General features: G+C 38.3%; 1 protein-coding gene across 5 annotated transcripts in view; it reads right to left on the bottom strand.

The window, feature by feature from the left end:
• Positions 1–21315, bottom strand: part of SH3D19 (SH3 domain containing 19) — an 88225-nt gene that overhangs the window by 30133 nt on the left and 36777 nt on the right. For 2 of the 5 annotated variants that reach the window (XM_072335001.1, XM_072335000.1), the window contains 6 exons: positions 13152–13192; positions 6937–6977; positions 6017–6059; positions 4632–4779; positions 4187–4388; positions 2488–3486 (listed from right to left, as the gene is read on the bottom strand). In XM_072335001.1, coding sequence (XP_072191102.1) covers positions 2488–3486; positions 4187–4388; positions 4632–4779; positions 6017–6059; positions 6937–6952 — 1408 coding nt within the window. In that variant the 5' untranslated portion in view covers positions 6953–6977; positions 13152–13192. Of the gene's footprint in view, positions 1–2487; positions 3487–4186; positions 4389–4631; positions 4780–6016; positions 6060–6936; positions 6978–12184; positions 12475–13151; positions 13193–21315 lie in introns of those variants that run through there. The other 3 variants (XM_072335002.1, XM_072334998.1, XM_072334999.1) reach the window with 3 other exon arrangements.

Below are 21315 nucleotides of genomic sequence, written 5' to 3'. Positions count from 1 at the left end.
ATCACATGTTAGCAAAAAAAGTAATCTATCTGTCCCATTCTATTTACATTAGTCTAAATGCCAGATGCATTTGTGCTGTATCAGAAAAAAAGTCTGTGAATATTATAAACTGTGATGTAAAACTGCTCGTTGACCAAAAACTAAATAAATAAAAAAATAAAAAATCAGCTGGTGCTTAGTTTCAAACACCACTGCATAAAAGCCTTCCTCCTCTCTCTAGGGTTGCCATAACAACAAGCAGAGTGCTGTCATTTTGTTAAGTAATGACAATGACAAATATGTAAGAAATGCAAAGGTCTGGAGAACTGGGAGCTAGATTACAGCTTCTCTTCCTGCCTTTACAAAACATTTTACTGGGGATTCATCTTGTAAATCCTAATCTGTTCCTATGGGAACAGGAGAAATAGCTGGTGCCAGTGCTCTGTGTTGCCTCATTTTTCAGAAAGCCACTGCTGTTCTTGTAGATGCTTTGTCATGACCTAGCATGGCATTAGTAATCAAGGGTATAGCATATGATTTTCAGCTTACACATGCCTGCAAAAGTCCAGACCGAATTCTAATTTTTCAGTGTAATAAAACAGTAGGTTGCAGCAAAGATGTCAGTTTATTAAACAAATAAAACCATGGACATTTCACTCAGGAAATCGAGAAATCATAATTTGAATAATTCTTCAGTTAACTATCAGAATGAAGAGTATTTTCTTCTTAATTAAATCAAGAATAACATCTTGGATGCCAGAGAGGTGAAGGCTGACATTTGCTCCTACTACTTCATCACAAAAGCTGTTGTGTTTGTTTGAAAATTAGGTGATATTCTTCAGGATCACTGTCTGATTTAACAGAAGAATTATCATTAGTTATTTTTTGCGGGTTTTTGGAAAGGCAGTCTTATGGGTCACACAGACAAAACATCATTTTCAGTTTTATGCACTTTCAAAATGTAAGAATTCTCTTTTCCTTTTTCATACTTAGAACAGTTCAATTTTCCCTTCAGTTGTTAAACCTTCTCAACAAATGCCTGAAAAGACGAATTTTTTTCTCAGATGCATGGAAACCAGTCATAATTCCTTGTGCTTCTAACTTCTAAAACTATCATATACACAGTGGTTGTTTGACAATTGCAGTCTCCAAACATCAGAACCATAGCTCTGCTCCCATTTAGATGCTGTCACTCATGCACCCCAGAATACCTCTGCACTCACTCAGTACTCCTTCCAGTCTGCTGCAGCCTCTGTAGCACTCCTGGACCTCTTTCAGCCAAGAAAAAGGCAAACACAAATCCAAGTTAAGCTAATTAGCTGTCCTGAAGGCCATTCTGTTGCCTTACTTCATTGCTTTCATAAGCTGCTTCAAATTTTTTATTGACCTGAACAATTTAAAGGTGTAAGGGACTTCCTATATCTGCTCTGGGGTCTTTATGCCATTGTGGAATGGAAGTGATAAACTGGAGCTTCATCTAACAACGTAATCCACAAACTGTAAAGAAATCCCACTTACTAACAACCATTGATACTGATTTATTGTGACAATTACACAATACTTACGCATCTCTTTTCAGAGAGCTGAGATGTTTAATGATAAATGAGGTTAAAAAAAAAAAAAAAAAAAAAAGGTTTAAATTCACAGTTGGTCCTTTAAACATGCATTTTGTATGACATACCATCTGTTTCAAAGCAGAACATTTCCTGGATTGCAATGGGACTGATAGGATAAATCAGGACATACTTGAGTGCTAAGAAGAAAAAACTCATTGCTGTAAAACATAGTGACACAGCCCAGCACCTACTTAAACCACCTAAATCAGAAAAAAAGGAAAAAATAGAAGACCCTATTGGCTTCTTTTTTGACAGAAACAAACAGAGTTTATGTATGAGAGGAATATAGCTGTAGTAATTAACCCATCCATATGAAATCTTCACTTTTTAGAAAAAATTGAAGTTGGATAACTAGCATATAGCCACATAAAAGACCAACACATGAAAGAAAATAACTAGCCACTGCTCACAGTATTCCAGTGTGTCTGATCACCATACTCTCTAAGTAATAAACACTGCTGCTTCCCTACATGACCTAGTGGAATAAATATCTACATATTTACTGTGCTCGGGAGGTTTCTATTGCAGAATTTCAGGCACTCAGATAAATTAGTTAGACTGGATAGCAAGAGATAAGATGTCCCAAGTTCCTGAGAGAGAATTCTGATACATTCTGGAGGCAACATCTGGCATACAGCATAAAGTCTTTTATCATTATTTTAGTTATTGCGTAATAAATCCAGCAGGAAACCGCTGAGATTTATACAGCCTAGAAACCTCCTGAGTCCCAAAACCCAAGTAATTTCATAGTGAACTTGACATAATAGAAGACAAAGAATTTCATACACACAAACTCTGTCAAGACAGGCAGAATAGGTAGATGTAATTCATACAGTATCATACAACCTGCAAACAGAAACCACAATGACAGTTTTGAAAAACAGCGTCTTACCTGCTGCTGCTTCACAGCTGATGCTATCTTTAACTGCACAAGGTGAACTTAGGAGCAAAACATCATCATCAAAACTGATCAGATCTCCTCCCAGATCTAGCTTACTTTGCAAAGCAGGTGCTGAGTTCTCTGTGGGTGACAATTCCCCCAGAGACTTGGAAACTTTTTCTTGGGCAGATATAGAAGTCCGTGGTGGAGCAGAGATTGGTTTTAGAGGGACCAAAGAAAGGGCAGGATTTTCTGCAGAATGCGACTTTTTAGGAATAAGAGGCCTTGGAGCAGGAACAGGAAACTTCCTTTGTTCATTGCCATTCTCTGCCACTGAGCCACTCTTTGCATCGAGAAAATCGCTACTACTACTTTTTACAAGGCCAGGTTTAGGTTTCTTTGGCAGTTCCGGTTTGGATACAACACAACTCCCAACTGCTTCAGGTTGAAGCTGCAATTCTCTGGAGGAAGGTGTTGGTTTGCTTTCTGTCCATGCATCCCAGTCTCCTGAAACTCTGTTTACCCCTGGCTTTGGAGCAACTACTGGCTTCTTTGCAGGTACAGGTCTTGTGGCGAATGAACGAGGGGCAATTTCTGGTTTCTTTAATAATCCTGAGGTATCATTGTCTCCTTGGGTTTCAAAAACTTTGATCCTTGAAACAATACTACTTTGGCTCTTGCCTGTACTCATGCTGTCCACTGTCAAGTGATTGTCTAGTAAGCTATCATCTAAGACAGACAACTGCTGAACTGAAAGTTGCTGCCTCTTCGCATCAGACTGGTTCACTTCTTCCCCATTGTCTCTTATCTGACTTTCAGTGGTTTTGACCACAGGTCTGAGATTGCTTCTTGATCTTGGCTTTGGCACAGGACATATCACAGCACTGGGATTTTCTTGGCGCCTCTGACCTTCAGAATTTTCATGAACTATTAAGGAAGTCTCATTTTCTGAAGAAGATCTGTTCAAGAGAGACGCAGAAGGCCTAGGAGGTTTCAGGGGACTTGGCCCTACTAACAGAAAAGAAAAGGTTTCAGTTACCTATTATAGAACACTGTATTTATCTGTATTTATATTACTTTTTTTTATCAGCCATAAAAACATTAAACAATAGTTTTTGTTCAGAACTGTGTTCACAATGCTGCTTGTGAAACCGGAATTCTCTTTTTTGAAAGACAAACAGAAAAAATATATAAACTCCAGGAAGAAACTGAAGATTGCTGAAATGCACAGCATCTACATGTTGGGAATTCAAAATTACTTGTTAGCTTGCAGCAGAAAAGGTATACAAGCAAAATCTTGGCCAGGGAATGCTACAGTAATTCTCTTGATGGAGTATCCAGTCAGTTACTTTCCAGTTTGAATGTGTAACACTGCTGTTGTTCTAATTGGACATGTGAGCTCTACTGGCACAAAACCAACTGCCAATATGGCTGAATTAAGCAAAACAGTAAAGATTTTTATTACAAAGTCATAAAGACACATGATTTTACTCATCTTACAGAAGTTTTAAATGTAGTCTGAAGGTAAATGCAATGATAACTTCAGAAAAGAGGAGTAATCGATTTACAGTATCGATCATTCACAGAAATGTAACTTTTTTCCTAGTATCCAAATTGAACCTTCCCTAGCACAGCTTGAGATAAATAATGAAGAATATCTTCAGGAAACCAAGTAGGATTTTCATCAATGGGAAGTAAAAAAAAATCTCACCTGGATAGTTTGTAGATTCCCAGTGTGTAGGCACACTGCTTTCTACATTACTTCCTGGCACATGGCTGATTAGTTCCTCTGGAAAGTCAGTTTGTGTTGCAGAAGTAGTGGTATGTCTAGGAGCAGCAGCATTATTGTTATTTGTTGTATTCACTTGCACTTGATTTATTTCCTTTATCACCTGCTCATAAGATGGAGGAAGCTACAAGACAAAGACAGAAATATTAATGCATGTATAAATGCAATATTGAAGAAAAAAAAAAAAAAAGCATATAAATTTTAAAATGCTAAATTAACATGTAGAGGAAAAGAGCACTGTCATAGGTTTTTATTCAATGCCATGAAAATCTAAGCAAGTAAAATTATCAGTGATAAAACTCTTCCTCTCTTTTTTTTCTTTTTAACCTTTATATGTCAAACACAGTTCATGTAAATCCATGCTCACCTCAGCTGGAATAAGCTCATTTGTCCTCCACTGAGCATGAGGTGAAGCAGAAGGGAATCCTAATCCCTGAGGAGCAATAGGGCTTGCACCTGGAAACCAAGAGGATGGCCGCAGGGGCTCAGCAGCAACTATTGTAATTTCAGGACGCCTAGAGATAAAGCAAAGGGGAATAATTACATAAAACATCTCAAAATAGTTACTTTAAATATAAAAGACCAAGGTTTCCTCAGCACCAAAAGTCAAAACAGCTCAGGATTTATTTATTTATTAACCAAAGTATCTTTCCATGATTTCAAAGCAAATTACCTGACCTTTCTAATAAGCGCTTAGACTTCCATTCAGAACACCTAATTAAATGTCTAAGCCAAAAAGTAGGTTTATTGGCTTCAGTGAAATAATTTACATGCTAAAAGCATCCAAATACAAGTGTAACTCAATTAGATGGAAGAAGTCCTAGTCTTCAAGGGATAATGAGAACTAATCATGCATTTGCCCTTAGTCTGTTGCAATGTGAAAACAGTGGGATAGTTAAAACTGCTTCTGGCTGACTACCTATAAGCTTGTCTACCCTGAAGACTTCTGGGGAAACCAGTACTAAAGGAAGGGCAAAGCATGCCTCACAAGCCCTACGGAATAGGGCTTCTTTGCTTACAGCATCTAGTATAACAGTCACCCAGAGGTACTTGTACTGTTTTATTGCTGTAACAACTGCTTTAGAGGATAAGCAGCAATGGCAGCATGTGCTTTCCAAACACAGCCCACAACCACCGCTGATTAATCTAGAGCCCTTCACAGAATGCATTCTAAGAAGTGAGCTTTGTGAATAGATGAAGCATCTGCTACAGAAGCTTCCGTGTGCTAACAGAAAAACTGCAGAAACCTGAATTCTAAAACATAAAAAAAATAAACAGGGGGGAAACGCAGTCCCTTCACACCTGAAGTAATTAGCAGATTTGGTTCAAAGGCTATTCAGGTTAGTGATCTCCTTTCTCAAACCTCTGGAGAAACCGGTATGTGTAACAGTGTGCCTGGCAATGTGCTTATTTTCATTGTGAAATGATCTTATGAATAGATGTCAGGAAATTAAAACAGTTCCATACAGGCTTGCTGTCTGGTTGCATTGCTTTTTGCTTTTTTTTTTTTCTTTTTTTGAAGACACATACAACACTTAAGCAGAAAACTCTTAGTCCATCCTGTGTTTAAGCATCACAACATTTTGGTTTTGTTCCAAGCCTAATTTCTTTTTAAACATACAAAACATAATGAGAAGCAAAACCAAACCAAAACAAAAACAAACTAGAGAAAAGCATTAAAAATAACACTGCCATACAATCTAACAAGTTATAAAATAACATCTAATTGCAATATAAATAGCTGCATCATACCTTCTATCCCTCTGCTGTTCACTATGGCTAGAAGTCCGAGAAGCTATTTAAATAAAAGAAACAAAAGTTTGGAGGAAGTTAAAATACCATCACAACACATAGTTGAGGATAATAGCATAGCCCTTACCATCCACCATAAAGGAAACAGAGAGCATATAGCATGTGATCACAAATCCCAGATTCTAAGACGCATCGAGGATTTCATTTTTTTTTTTAAACTATTTGCATTAAACACGAGGGAAAGGTTTTTTAAAGGTTTAGGGTGCACATTCAAATCACTTTAAGTCATTCTATGTCCAAGGTACCACCAAAAGAGATGGTCCTGCCCATTTTCTTCCTTCTTGACACACACTCCTGTCTTTTGTATCGTGGTGACCCTACAGCTGAAGCTTTTCTTTTGCACTGAAGTGTTAAATACATCTGGTTTTGCTTTTGATGGCTCATTTCTAAGATGCTGGGGTTTTTTTAATGTCTTTTTTTTTCTTTTCAAGAAGGAAAAACAAGTAATGAAGAAAATCTGAGATATTCCACCCTACTTTAAGTAAAAAGGAAAAAAAGGTAATGTTCTCAATTAAAAATCTCTTAAAAGTTTAATCATTTGTGTATTAAAAGCTAGCAACACTTTTTAAACCATTATGTTTTAAACTGTCCTAATTTTCTTCTTCTTTTGGCCACATTTATATTCAAATTATTTTCTCAGTGGCTACATCGTGGTCTCATTTGGGTGTTTTCAATGAAAAAAGGAGATTAACTGAGGGACATTTTTTTTTTGTGCAGCAAAGACAATTTAGGAAGTGGTAGAATCTTATTGCGTGAAAGATGATTGTGCTGTTTCTGTGTCATCACAGAATCATAGCTGAAATCTGAAATCAGCAAAGCATACTTGATTTGAGCATCACACAGTGTTGGGTCAGACATACCTCTTCCACGGGGCATTTTTGATGTGCACTATTCATGAGTGCTAGAGGAAAAAAAGAAGGGGTTACAGAAAAGGAAGAGGAGGTGAAAAGAGAACAAACCAAGGCTCCAGAGCCAGAAACTATGATTAAATGGGTTAGTCACACAAGGATAGCATACATGCCAGAGATTTAAAAAGACAATTTGTTATGTCTATTTACAATAAAGCATCTTTAAAAAAAAAAAAAAAAAAAAAAAAAAGTAGATTTTATCTCTACTTCCACGCTGATTTTAACAATGGGTGTTCAGAAGTCTCTGCCATAATCAACCATGAGGAATATAACTGGATATGGAAAAGTTCACTGTATTGCTCAACAAAGTGCAACTGTAGGAACAAGGGGAGGGGAAATAAAATCTCTTTGAATGCTTTATTTAGCATTAATCATGGTTTCTTTGTGTCTGTGCTTTTTTCTTTCAAAAAATAAAGGGTTATATTGAGGAGTTGATCCAGGTGCCAAGAAGCTGGGATCCCACAGTTCATACTCCCACCTAACAGAGAGGTATGGTCAGGCACACTGGCCCAGGCAGGAAGCACACCTCAAAGTTTCAGGAGTAACAGCCCATCTTCTAACTCAGTTCTGTAAAAAATAGTTTGGCTAAGACAAATAAAAATCCCCTAAACAAGCACCTTCACTTTCTTCTTCACAGACCTTAAGACAGCAATCATATTATTCACACAATCAAGGAAACGAATGACCAAACAAAAACACTCACAAAAAAATACGCTGAAACAATCAATCCAACCACTTCCAAGTTTACTTTAGCAAAGAGGATGTAAGTGTTAATGTGGTAAATGTATTCAATACAACTATTTGGGGTACATCCAAATTGCAATGCTAATTAGAAATTAAAACTAATTACTGAGGGATGCAAAGCTAAGCCAATAAACCTGTCAATTTCCTCCATTCCTTTTTCATTTCTGGATAAATAATGCATACTATGTTCTCCCACAAAACTCTAAACATACTTCTATTTATTAAAGTATTAGAACAAATAAGATAAACCTAAAATAGTTCTTTTCCTTCCTAAACAGAAGCAACAAAACTGTAGTGAGGCATAGAGAAATACACAATCCATCATCCAAATATCAAATAAACAAGTTCACTTAAAAGCAACACAATAAAAATATTTACATAAAAGTAACGTCACTAGTAGGAACAAACATCTCATATGTTTTCAAATGTGTCCATTCTGTTGCTTGAAACAAAGTCTCCCAGGCACTTCTGGATTCAAGCTCCTTTCATGAATATAAATACTTAATATAAGCATTTATTTTTTAAGGATTTTGACAATTTCTTTTCCTCCTTCCCTCACTTGCTTCTCTCTTTTTGCTTTCCTCTGTTGCTACCACACTTTCAGAGCAGCTTTTGTTTTGGAAGTTCTGAAATTCACATTAGAGCAGTGGTGAAAACTATTCCATCTTCTGCTCTCAGGTACTCCCTGGAGTTCCACAAATACTAAAGAAAAGAAAATATAAACTTCCTAAGTAATCCTTGTCTCCGGACTGGCACAGCTTTTACTCCTTTATCGTTCAAAGTGAATTTAAATTAAAAAGTGTATGAGAGAAGATAAGAATTTTTAAAGCACAGAACACACTTCATTTAAAAACAAACAAACAAAAAAAAAAAACATTTTTTCTGGCCATGTGGTCTTTTCATACCCTATTTTTCCCTCCCTTTGTGAATTGCCTTTTACAAGCATGCTATTCATTTTTCTCCAGATTTCAAATCAAGACATCTTTAAACTTAAAAATAAAAAACAACAAAGTTTTCTCCATCAGGACAGTCAATTAAAAAGTATTTCAGTGCTGATTTTGCACAAATCCCTCCACTCTCGCATTAAGAAAAGATCTGGGTGACAAGTGTTGTTATATCCACAGCACACATACAGTGGTTTCTAAATAATGGGTAAGTAAAGTGGTTAAAGAAGGGGTAGGAGAGGAAAATCCAGTGTGCAAACTCTACTCCTTTCCTTCTTATAATTCTACTGGTCTTGAGAGAAAGAAAGAACATCAAACCAACCCATAATATTGTCACTGGAAACACAAGTATGTATTTCTGTTAATGTCAAGAAGGCATCCTAATGTGTTTAATCTGTTACAAGTATATTTTAACCAAGTAAACGATTAATAGTAATTTTGTAAACAGAGAAGAGATGAGTGACTTGCAGATTCATTCTTGGTATACATTTCTCATAGGCAGTATTTAGTGGCTTTAGCCAATTATTTTTGGAATGCGCAGTGAGTGGTAAAGGGTACTGTTTGCACTGCACAGTTACATTTTAATGGGGTTTTCCACTACAGTTCCTACTCTAGGTTATATTTTTCAAGCTAATTTGGTATTTCATTTATATTTGGAACACATACAGATAATGGGGCAGGAGGCAATTTAAGCCTCGAGCCCAAGAAGCCTATAAAAATACACTTTCTAACAACCATTGTACCACAAATTGTGATGATACAGATGAGCTGGTGAGAACAGCGGTCTGACATGCATTTTTGAGACTTTTGAAGAGACCTGAGCTAGAATTTACAGTCTGCCAGGCAACATTTTTAGGCAATATAAAGTTCATTCACGGATCTGCTCAGATTCCCTCCTGCTGTGCGTGCTGAGTGCTTCCACAATGGAAACGCTACATAATAATATCTGTGCATTTCCATTAGTAAACTATATGAAATACTGAACAGTTTTGTCACTGCAGACTGTTTTAAAAGCAAGTTTCATCTTCTATTGAAGATTAGAACTATAACCTCAAATAACCCAAACCTTGGGGGAAATTAAGCTTCAAACTTTTCTGATGACTTTTATCTATCGTTCTTTCCAGCAGCTATGAGTAAACACGATCCTTCCAATTAACTATTTCAGCTAATTCAAATTAACTACTACCAATGGGTTTTAAAGTAATAATATCACTTTCTACAACAAGCCAGTGTGCTACTACTTAAAAATATAGTTTCTTTCAATGCTTTCCCAACACCAGGCTAGAATTTTCTACCATGGATAATGTGAAATATATAGACTATTAGACCAAGAACTTATCATTCTCACTGAATAGCTGCCTACTAGGGAGGACAAAGGTTATTCATTACGGTATCTCAGAGAGAGCCAAAATTGTGAGCAAATGTTCCTTCCTTTAACTACTATTTAATACAGCAGAAGAGCTGATGGGCTGATTCCAGGTAAGAGGACGCATCTGTGGTTTTTGCAGTACTGAGGGTGTTACATGGCAGCAGAAATGCTTTCTTCAGGGAGAACTAAATTGAGCAGGTTCTTCAAGCTAAAACCAGAAAAAATCTAATTTAATCAAAGGCCTGATTAAACTATTCACAAAAAGTGGAGTTTCAAACAATCTTCAAACGTCTCTGAAATAACAGCTGAACTACGTTTCTTGACACAAGGGGGAGGTCTTGCTCCTTTTCTTCTGTTTCTGTTTCCAGGAACCTCAGGAAACATCAGGTTGTTCAACATCACTGTTAGACTGATTTGACGCTTGAATGCAGCTAAAAAAGATCGGGCTGCCCAATTCCCCTTCCAAAGACTAACTTTGGTCCCCCCTCTTGAAACAACATAAGCACTCATAAGGCCCCAGAGTGAGTGAGTTCAGAACATTAAATAAAAAAAAAACAAACTTGAGCACTATCTATACAGTTTTTGTTCATTTCACCTCTCTGATCCTGCTCACACTTTGGGCTCGGACCAATGGCAGCAGAGGGGAAGGAGTGTGCCACCCCCAACAGCAGTCTCTATTTCCTGCCTCTCCAGTTCTTCTTTTTACAACTTTACTATCTGACCTGGACAAAAATCACCAGGTCAAATAGCTTCTCACAGCTGACCACACTGCTGGGCACCACAGAGGCTGGCATTGTGGCTGAACAAAAACCTTATAACTACACCTGTACAGCATGTCTGCAGTTCCACTCAAATTTGATAGTAGAAATTTATGAAGATACTACACTCCTTCCCACACGTTTCCTTGCGCTGTGTGTGCCTGCCTTTGCACCATTCTCTACATTATGCCAGCCCAAATGTTTCTGCAGATGGGGAGAGAATGAGGTCATGGAATTGATCTTGTTGAGAAAAAGTAGGAGCCAAAAGAACCCAGGAAGCCCTGAAGCAAGACGAAACAAAAATGAAAAACAAACAAAATACACAGCCAAAAATGACTGCAAAACTGCCAAATGGGAAGACATAGCCTCAAAGTGTGTACAAGCTGTTACACATCCTTCAATCAGCCACAAATTTGCTTAGAACAGAATGAGAATGGAACAAGCTTGTAGGCTTTTCCAACATTTTATGGCAGCAGGCTTGTTTCTGCCAGGCTGTTCTGGAAGAGTGGAGTAGTGAGCAAAAACACCATTTCCCTTTGTCTCACCATTGCAGCACTTAGCTTCTTTTTACTTTCTTTGGCATGTTTCTGTCTCAAGCATCCAAGGAAACAGTTCCACTAATTTCAGTGGGAGGTGTCTTTACTGGTATGCTCTTGGCTGAGATTGCCATTAAAAATCAGAGGTGAATTCTGAAGAGTTCAGGTGAAAAAATGACTCCTGAGCACATCTCACAATTACATGCTTGATTTCTTCAAACGATTGCGTGATCTATCAAACAGTTGAAACAAAATAACACCATCTTTCTCCTCAGAGTTGTAGCAGCCAGCAGGGACAAAAAGGAAAATAAGCCCGCTCCTTCTTTGGCCATGAGATGGGAAGAGACTTACCAGTAAGCCTAAGTAAGCGAGCTTAATCATTGTACACAGGTTGGAAGACCCGATACCCTGCAGATACCTACCACGTTTCTTGAAAATTCAAGATAAGCAGATGACAGAAGCTGTGATTAGGGAATAAAATCAGATTTCTAATGCTGTTAGAGAGAACTATTTTTCCAGACAATATTTTAACTTTTCCAGATTAATGGCAAGCAGAGTTAGGAATTACTCAAGTTCATTTTTCATTTAGATCCATCGACAGGCATAGTTACTAGCATATATAAGACCAAGGTTTCATGTACAATGCCTTGGTAAGTGCATGCAGATTTTTTTCTATCATGTGGATAATTCACATGCTTTTTTTAGATTTTATGGTTATTTACATATTAGTATCATTAAATATAATGAATATAACATGTATGGATTCACAGCCTCTTGACTAGGTGTATTTTTAAATTGATTGTGCCTCAAAACAAGGCATCACTCGCTACTGCATTTTCAAAACCATACTTGCCAACTGTTTAATGGTCTTTCAGATCATTTATCAGCTAGAGGAGAGATGGAGCTTATAAAGTCTCTATCAGTTCCTGACTCAGTGACAAAAGGCCTTCTGTGATCCAGTGCTCTGTTTTCCAGCATCCTATTTATGGCAGCAATAGCACAGACAAAGCGCTGCATTTTAACTACAGCATCATGTAGACTTGCCCTGAATGAAGCATTCATGATCTCCTTTCACTGCCTCCAATCCAATCCATTCTAATGAGCCCCTGGCTAATAGATTCAGAAGAAACAGATCAGCAGTGCATATACTAATGTACTTTTTCCCCATTGTTTCTTCAGAATGAAATTGAAATCATGGACAGGAATGAAACACAAATGAAAAGTGGAAAAAAAGGAACACTATAAAATACTTCAGAGAACGCAGCTGAAGAAATTCTCTGTCTGGAAATATCAAGAGCAAGGAAAGAGAGGTTAAAAAAATAGGGAAGAAGAGATTGCCCTTTCATTCAAGATTTAGAAACAATTTTTTGCTTTCAGAAATGAATAATGTGCATGCATCTAATCCCGTCCCCAATATAGCAAATGAACAGGTGCTACAGATTTCTCCTGAAATGAAACAAGCTTCTAGTCTGTCACGTGGCCTAAAAATTGGGCATATATAACCCAAAGTCTTCAGAGATGGATCACATCTGTGCACAAATGATCTGGTGCTCAAATAAGAAACCATTAGTAGCGGGCAAACAGGAACAGATCATCAGCAAAACAAAAAGGGGGAGTGATACAAAAAGAAAGGAAAAAAAAAAAAAAAAAGTAATTACAGTCCTCTTCCCACCCCCAAAGGCTGTTAGTGACTTCCTTTTTGAGGTTAACTTTGACAGTTCAACTTTCTTTTACAAAGTTAATCCAGATACTAAAAATGAAGATGTAGCAATTTTATAATGCAATGACTGTCAAGAAGAAAGAAAAACAGACTTACATCTCTTGATTGCTGCTCTTATGGATGACAAGGGTCCTTGGCTTAATAAAGAAAAAAATAAATGGTTACTTGGTGGTTAATGTCCCAAAGAGAAAATAATTAAGCAGCATTGTGTAGAGGATCCCTATACATTATACAGGGCTTGCCAAATTCATTTTCCCTCAGCTACCTTAAAGAAACATATCCAAAACCCCATGCAGTACACAACCATACCCTACCCATACCGATGCAAACCAGGTTACAGCTTAGCTTAAAGACTCTTCAAAGACAGTAAGCCATTTTGGAAAACACATTTGTTCTCTTGATTCTATATTGAAGTTCATATTCTGTCTCATTTGACTGTAACACCTGGAGAAGAGCCCATGTGGGTGTGTATTTTCTCAGATCATTAACACTTAATGACTTAACATCCCCTAAAGAAATAAAAGTTAGATAGCCAAGCAAACACCTATGACCCCTCTGCTAAACATTTTTAACAGTTACTTAATATCCCATCTCCACTTTCAGATGAGGTTGCATTTCTCAGTAATAACTTGGTGGGCAGGGTTAGACGGGAATAAAAACATGACAAAAAAATTGTTGACACAAGGACAGAAAAACGTTCCCTTTTGCCAGCTCATCTGTTTTCTTGGTAAGACTAAGGCTTCTTATGACTCTCTCCTGAAGGTCTTACTTAACAGATCTAACAGTCTTTAATAACTTTGCAAAAGGTACTTGAGATTATTATTCCAGAAAGTGCTGCTAACTTGACAAACACGATATTAATAAACATGCCACATGTGAAAAACTACAGAGGAAATTTTAAGAGAAGCAAAAATAAAACTACTTCAGAAAAAGGCTCTTTCTTGCAAGAAAACAGGTTAAGAACACTCAGTGAGATGTCATCAATAGAATATCCAGCACTTTCTAAAGGCTGCAAGTCTACTATATCAGATTCGGTGTAAGATATTAATTACAATAGAAATATGTACTAATCAAGCCTTTTCTGGAACCATCCCTCCTAGATGGATCACTTAGGTTGGAAAAGACCTTAAAGATCATGGAGTCCAGTCACAACCTAACCATATTACCTCAACTCCAACAACCCTTTGCTAAATCATGTCCCTGGGAGTCACATCCAAATGGTTTTTAAACACATCCTGGAATGTTTTTCAACCACCTCCCTGGGGGGCCTATTCCAGTGCTTAACAGACCTTTTGGTTAAGTTTTTCCTGATATCCAACCTACACCCCAGCTGTCGCAAGTTAAGGCCATTTCCCCTCATCTGGTCACCTGTCACCAGTGAGAAGAGACAAACCCCGCTCTCGCTGTAAGCACCTTACAGGTATTGAAAGAGAGCAATAACGTTTCTCCCTACATCCTTCACCAGTAGCAGTACCAGCAGAGAAATTACAGGGAAGGCAGAAGCACTTTGCAGTGCTCTCTCAACACACAGAGCAAGCATGCCACACACAGTCAGTGCTTGCTTTGGCTTCGCACGAACTTCCACTGCAATTGCTGATGACTGCAGCTATAACAGTGGGATGAGGAATACAGGATTTTGGAGGAGAGAAGAGTATGAGAAGAACAATGTTTAGAGGAGAACAAGTATGAGAAACATCCTCCCTCTAAAGACTAGAAATGGATGTTGCTCTGACCAAGCTGTCCTCTGAAATAGTTTGGCTCACCTAGGATAAGCAAGGTTGATCTGTCTGCTTTCAGAAACCACTCAAAAGTGGCTTAGCCCCTATCAACGCAGCACTAGAAAACATTTCCATCAGTCATACTTCGCCATACATTCTCGGCAGCAGAGGGATCTTATTTTCCTTCAAAATGTTCCATCATGATGCAGCTCATCTTCAAGAAACATTTTAGTTGTATGTTCTTCCCCCATGCAACTCATTATTTCCTTATATCTAAACTCTTCCTTTTGGATGCCCATCTTTCCAGCATTATTCTTCTGTCTTCATTGCTAGGAATAACTGCTGTATTTAGGGCTTTATATTTACTATATTGAATATCAAGCAGGAAGGAGACTGAAGTCTGCTCACATGAATCTTAAATCTTTTGGAGGAGCAAATACTTTCTGTACTCAGAATTCAACATTTTCTTAAGGTTTAAAGCAGGAAATTAGACAACCTATAATGTATGAATACCTAAGTATAATGTATGAATACCTAAGTATCAGTAAGACCCAAATGGAACAGGTTAAGTTCTTTCTTCAGCAGGTAAGAGCACCTTGAATTGTTTCAATTTGCCTCAGAATCTGAGGAACACCTTTAGATTAGAGCAGGCACTTGTGGCTAGAAACCATAGGAGTCACCATATATGCAATAATCCAAATTTTCTTAGCATCATGCTAACAAAAGAAGTATAGAAAAGAACTTACATTCACAGTTCAAAGAACAAAGAAGCAAAATCTTTCATTAAACTAGCCCAGTGAAGCTGAAATATGAATATATCATCAGCCAAGCAGTTCAAGTATGCAACTCTCCACGTAATTTAGAACTCAGAATAACATGATTCTGTTAGAAAAAATATTAATTCACAGACAAAGCTAGCTATTAGCAGATAATTTTTCTTTTCCTCTTTCTATTAACAGGTTATCTTCCAAACCTTTCCTTCCCTTTGGTAAAGCACTGTTTCCTACACTCAGGAGAGTTTGATTCAAATTTAACTTAAAATTATTTAAGCCTTGTAAAAACAAAGAAATAAGAATGAATTTAGATTATTATTTGCCATGAAACCCTGTAAGGGGACTGAAAATTCCATAACTTTGCTATGTACTAAACCCCAGTTATTTAAGAAATATGTTGTTCTTAGGGCAGACTGTGATAGTACTCGCAGCTGATGCTGAGATAACCCTCCCCTATTCCACAGCCAACAATTTCTAGTCTCCTGTCCCATCCTGCAGAATGAGGAGCGATAAGGTTGCTAACATCCTCCTCTGCTCCACAGGAAATGACCCCATTTTCTCTCAAGGGATCCAAATAATTAGTAATACCAAATCAAATTCAGTTCTCCTATTTAGTATGTAGGAGCTGCAGCAATGATTCCACATAACGGAGACCCTGACTCTTTTCCCACCTCCTCCTCTTGTCTGTAATGGAGAGCAGCTAACCAGAACACACACAGAAACCCCACAAATGTTCAAGTCAAGGAAAAACAAAGCAGGGAGGAGTTCAATCTGCATGGGTTCCATCATGACTCTCCAGACAGCTATGTCAGAAGAACTGAGAGGACAGTGTGATAACAGCCAGCCCATCAGGGGGGCAGCAGCACCCACACTGTCCTGATAATATGCATAGGCAGAACTCCAAACTCAAAGGGCTGGTACAAAAAACGAATGGACAGCAAGAAGTGGGCACTTTCACAGCATTTGAGACTGATAAACCTTAGTTTAAACACCACCCAAGCCATTAATAGTATAGAGCAAGCAGAGATGCAAACTCTCATTCATCCTGCACTCTAATTAACCACATGGGAGAGGACAACCAGAACACTTCTTCCAACATCTATGGATTTATCCTAGACCTCACTGACAGTCAATTTAATGTACAAAGTTTGTTCAATTTCCAACTAAGACAGCATCTCTCTTGAGCTTCCCTACCCAGCCCCTCAAAACAGGGAACTCATCATCCCTGTGCACCTATGCAAACTGCCTCAGTTGGTTCAGAGGGGATCTGTTAAGCTCAAGCTGCTGTACTTGCCAGCTGAATGTAGTCAGTTATCTCAAGCCAGAAGTAATATGGAAAGGGTCCCATGGGGCCCATTTCTACCCCAGCTGATTGCAAGGCAGCTCTGATCCTAGGTGTAGGCAGATATTGATGCTGGGCATAAATCATTCTAGACACACAGAAAAGTCTGTTGAGGAAAAAAAAGAAAAAAGTAAAAAAAAAAAAAAAAAAAAGTAAAAAAAGTCAATCACTTGTTTAAAAAGTCAATCTCTTGTAATATATATATATATATATATGTCTATATATATATATATATAAAAGCATCTGCTACCAAGCCTCAAAGTCTATCATTCACATCATGTTATAGAGGGCTTTTTCCAAAATATCTGTCCTCTGGTTCACACACCTGTGTAAGGAACACTTACTTAACATATTTTCAGTTGTGATGGTTACTGACTCTTTACGTGCCCCTTTTCAAAGTTAAAATGTTATTATTCTTATTCTTGTGACTTCCTGGAATGCTAGCAGAGAACTTTTCAATAGCCGTTGTTGAAATTACTGTGAGGTAAAACAGCAGTATGATAAAAGGCATCACGTTTGTGTTACTTAATAAATCATGCTACCTTTGTAACAGCCAACGTACTACCCAAGATGCAGCTTTACCCTTGGTTTAAGACAGAAAACTGCAGCCAGCGGTGCTCTCTTCCCTCCCCACACCCACCATCTCCTCCAGCCCTTTCACGTTGGTGCTGACATGGCCACAGGTCTGCCTGACCAGCCTCGTGATTGTGCTCATAAGAAACATAACGTCTGCCCCAAACTGCCGACGAGTTCTCAGCCAGCCCAGCCGACAGCTCCAGTTGGCTGCAGAGCTCCCAAGAGCACCGGGGTGATGCAAGAGGAGTGGTGGTGCGAAGGGCAGCTGGGGGGGTCAGGCGCTCTCCGTGTGGGAAGTAGCTTGGCCTCTGCTCACAAGAACAAACCTTTAGCCCGTGACTAATGCCATACTTGCAGCTAATCTGACAGCAAATCATCCAGTGTGCAGGTCCTGCCTCAGGCCAGCTTTCTTCTCACCCCTCCTAGTAGCTGATGCACTCCTTTGTTTGGGTTTCCTGCTCGTGCTGGTTGCCCAGATCACCTCACTGAGAGATCAGACCAGCACCAGCAAAAAGCAGCTGGCAGCAGCCAGGCGCCTTAACACGCAGACACATCCACACCTTCTCTGCTAAGTAATGTGGTATTGTCATGGCTCTGTGGGTACAAAGGCTGATAAAGATCCAGTCACCTAAGAAATTAAATGCTCGATAATGCAGACACAGTTATCTTAGAAATAAGATTCACCCTGATACAACTTCACCTCTCTCTTGGGTCTGGCACCAAAAGCAAGCAATCCTGAACCAGTAATTAAGTCCAGTGACAATTCAATCCTCATCACTATGCTGCAGATGTCTATGTCTGCATCACTAAACGAATGCAGCAACTGTGACTTCCCACTGTCTGGACAAGCAAAGATAGCTAAGAAGCAGTTAAAATCCAGCTGCTCAGCTAATTAGGACAGCTCACATTGATGAGTATAGGGAAATCCTTTCAGAGATGTTCTCTAGCTGTTTCTTCAACCACTTATTACATATTTATGTGCTTGCCACTGTCACACTTGGGGATGGTATTTCGGCAACTGAACCTTCAATTTTGTGGTCGAACACTGGCAGGATGTCAAAGCAGATCATGGCAGCAAATGCTAACATTACACCCACCAAGCCTTGCAGCAAACTCATCACCAGGTTGCAACAGCTTTCCCACTTTTGCATGTCCAGTTTTCATCTTTTCATTTTTATGAATCTGAATCACCTGGTTCATGGTTGTTCCAAATGAATACTTTCCTAATCCACAGCTAAGAACATACTAGGCAGAATTCATTTCACGTTGTGTTTTCCTCCTGACAACAACCTGGGCTGCATCACATCTTGCCTTGAAAACAACTGTATGAACACACCCATCACAGAAAGGCAAATTCTCAGAGCATGAATCACATTATTCTCAGCCTTCATCCATCAGCCTATTTACAGACCTCACTTCCCAATAAAATGCCTATTACAAGAATAGAGGGTCCTGCTTATTGAAGTTAGACCCAAGAGAACGAAGATTCTCCTCTGTGCCATCTATCAACAAATTCTAGTCACTGTTGTGAAATACCTGCAAGTATGTCATGATGGAAATTCAGAAATTATGTTGTAAATGTTTTAATGACAATTTATCCTTGGCAGTAAATATTTTTAGCAGTTGAAAGCACCTATAAATTTAAACATAAAATGCCATTATCCTGCAGTATGGTAAATTAAATGCAATATAATTGGATTGTTCTTGTACAGTTGAATTGACGATGACAAATATTTGGGCCCAGCCAGCACTGTATTTAGGCTAAAAAGACAGGGCAGAAAAACTAAAGAGAAGAATGCCTCTATCAGATAAAACATCTAAGCTGTAAACAGCAGCTTCTTCAGATGTAAATTCTTTGCCATTAAAACCTACATGGTTTCTGCATTTCTAAAAGGAGTGAGATGACAGCGCCCTACTTACACAATCAAACAATGCAAAATGAAGCTTGCTTCTCAAGAACAGCTCTTTGATTCAATTATTTGCACTAGTATTTTGGTCAGTAAATCAAAGTCTTCAGTAGCCCTGACAGGTAATCCTGCTTGCCTCAAACATCTCTCTATATTAAAATTATAACCTGCTGGCTTATTGAGATCCAGAACCTTTGTTATTGACATTATGGATTCATTAAACCTGTTTTAATCAAGAAGGATGAGCAGGATAAAGGCACAGAGAACACCTGTTGATCTCTATCCACAAGACTCAAGGTGTCTTTACAGGTCTTTAGCTATTATAAAGTACAGATATTAGATTTTCTTCAATAGTATGTGTACTTCATAGAGCATATAATTATAGTAGGAAGGTTATTTTTAAACTTCAAGCTTTATAAAGGAGAGAAAAGTGGTATTTAAATGTCATCATGTGACTAGAAACACTTATTATGATTACTAAAAAAACAGGCAACAATTTGGTTTACAACAAAGTAGTACCTTCAGCATATATATAACAAACCAGAGGCACAAATTAAAAAGAATGGGGCAGTAACGAGGAATCACCCAAAGCAGTCACTTCTGCCGGCCTTCAGAGAACAAAAAGGCTGGGAAGCCGAGGAATAGAAACAGCACAGATTCAGAGGAGAGTGACAGGAATGAAAGGACACTGACTGGAAAAACGAATGCTCAGCAATGGTGCCCAGAGGGAGAATGAACTAGAGGTGAGGGATCCAAAACCAAACGTTCAGATACTTGCAAGCATATGGACAACAAAGGCTCCAGAGCTGCAATCAAACCAAGGGAGCAAGGCGTAAGTGTTGTATATTTTGGCTAAATCTCCTTCCTGTGCAATAATAGTTGGCAAAATATAGGTCCATTTGCTTCAACTATCATGCAACTTCCCAGGAAGGAGTCTAGGGGAATCTTGTGGCATTGCAAGGCCTCTGTGAGACTGATTATTGAGTCTTGCTTCCAAGGGACACTACCACTTCTACACTCAGCAGTTAAGATAGAATCTGTATCCTGCCTAGTGAGAGATTAGTACCATGTAGTTCCAATTCAGTAACATAAATACCAAATTTCTGAGAAGCAACTGAAATGTAAAATTCAGCTGCAGCCACAGGAATGGGATTATGAGAAGCACAATGCCAGCATGACCTCAGTTCCAAAAAAATCAGTCGAGCACTCCTGAGAATTTCTAAGTATGTCAGAAAATGCCAAGCCCTTTGACACATAAGGCTGTCACACTCTTTTAGCCTAATCCACCATTTTTGTAGATTATCTGAACAAAATTTTTAGCATGGAATTTGCTAAAGCTTAAGCTTTAATTGAGCAAGGAAACAAAAGCAATTTTCTCACTGTTTTAATTATAGGCATGTATTGAGAACAAAGATATTCGTTGTGGAAAGACATAGCATTTATAAAATAGATGTATCAATGCACATGTATCAAATATACTGAAATCTATTAACTCAAGATCAAGACAAACAAAAAATATAGCATAAACCCTAACGCGCTGTAAATCTGAACCAGCAGCCAAAAAAAACTTGAGTAAGAGTTTTACAAGATCATCAGTATACAGAGTTGTGCTTGCTTCAAATCAGCCAATTATTATGTAAATAAAATTAATTAATGATAAAAAAATCATCTAACAATATGTAGAATTACTCATTTCCAACCCTCCCATGTTAAAGCATCACAAATGTAAAACACTCTTCATGTATATGCATGATCACATCTTGTTCCAATGATCTGTTGCCTCACCCAGTTACACCCTACAATACATTGGCTCCGTGAACTTGTAACACTGGCCTTGACAGAATGCACAGTGCACAGAAATTAGAATGTAAAATCTCACAACCACACCCTCCACCAGACTTGTCTTTCCAGAAAGTGCACTTCATGCAGGTCAGTCAGGGAACC

The sequence above is a fragment of the Excalfactoria chinensis genome, chromosome 4 (genome assembly GCF_039878825.1).
Source record: "Excalfactoria chinensis isolate bCotChi1 chromosome 4, bCotChi1.hap2, whole genome shotgun sequence".
Lineage (NCBI taxonomy): Eukaryota > Metazoa > Chordata > Aves > Galliformes > Phasianidae > Excalfactoria > Excalfactoria chinensis.
Note: the sequence above shows the minus strand (reverse complement) of the source record. Positions and strands in the feature narration are given on the sequence as shown.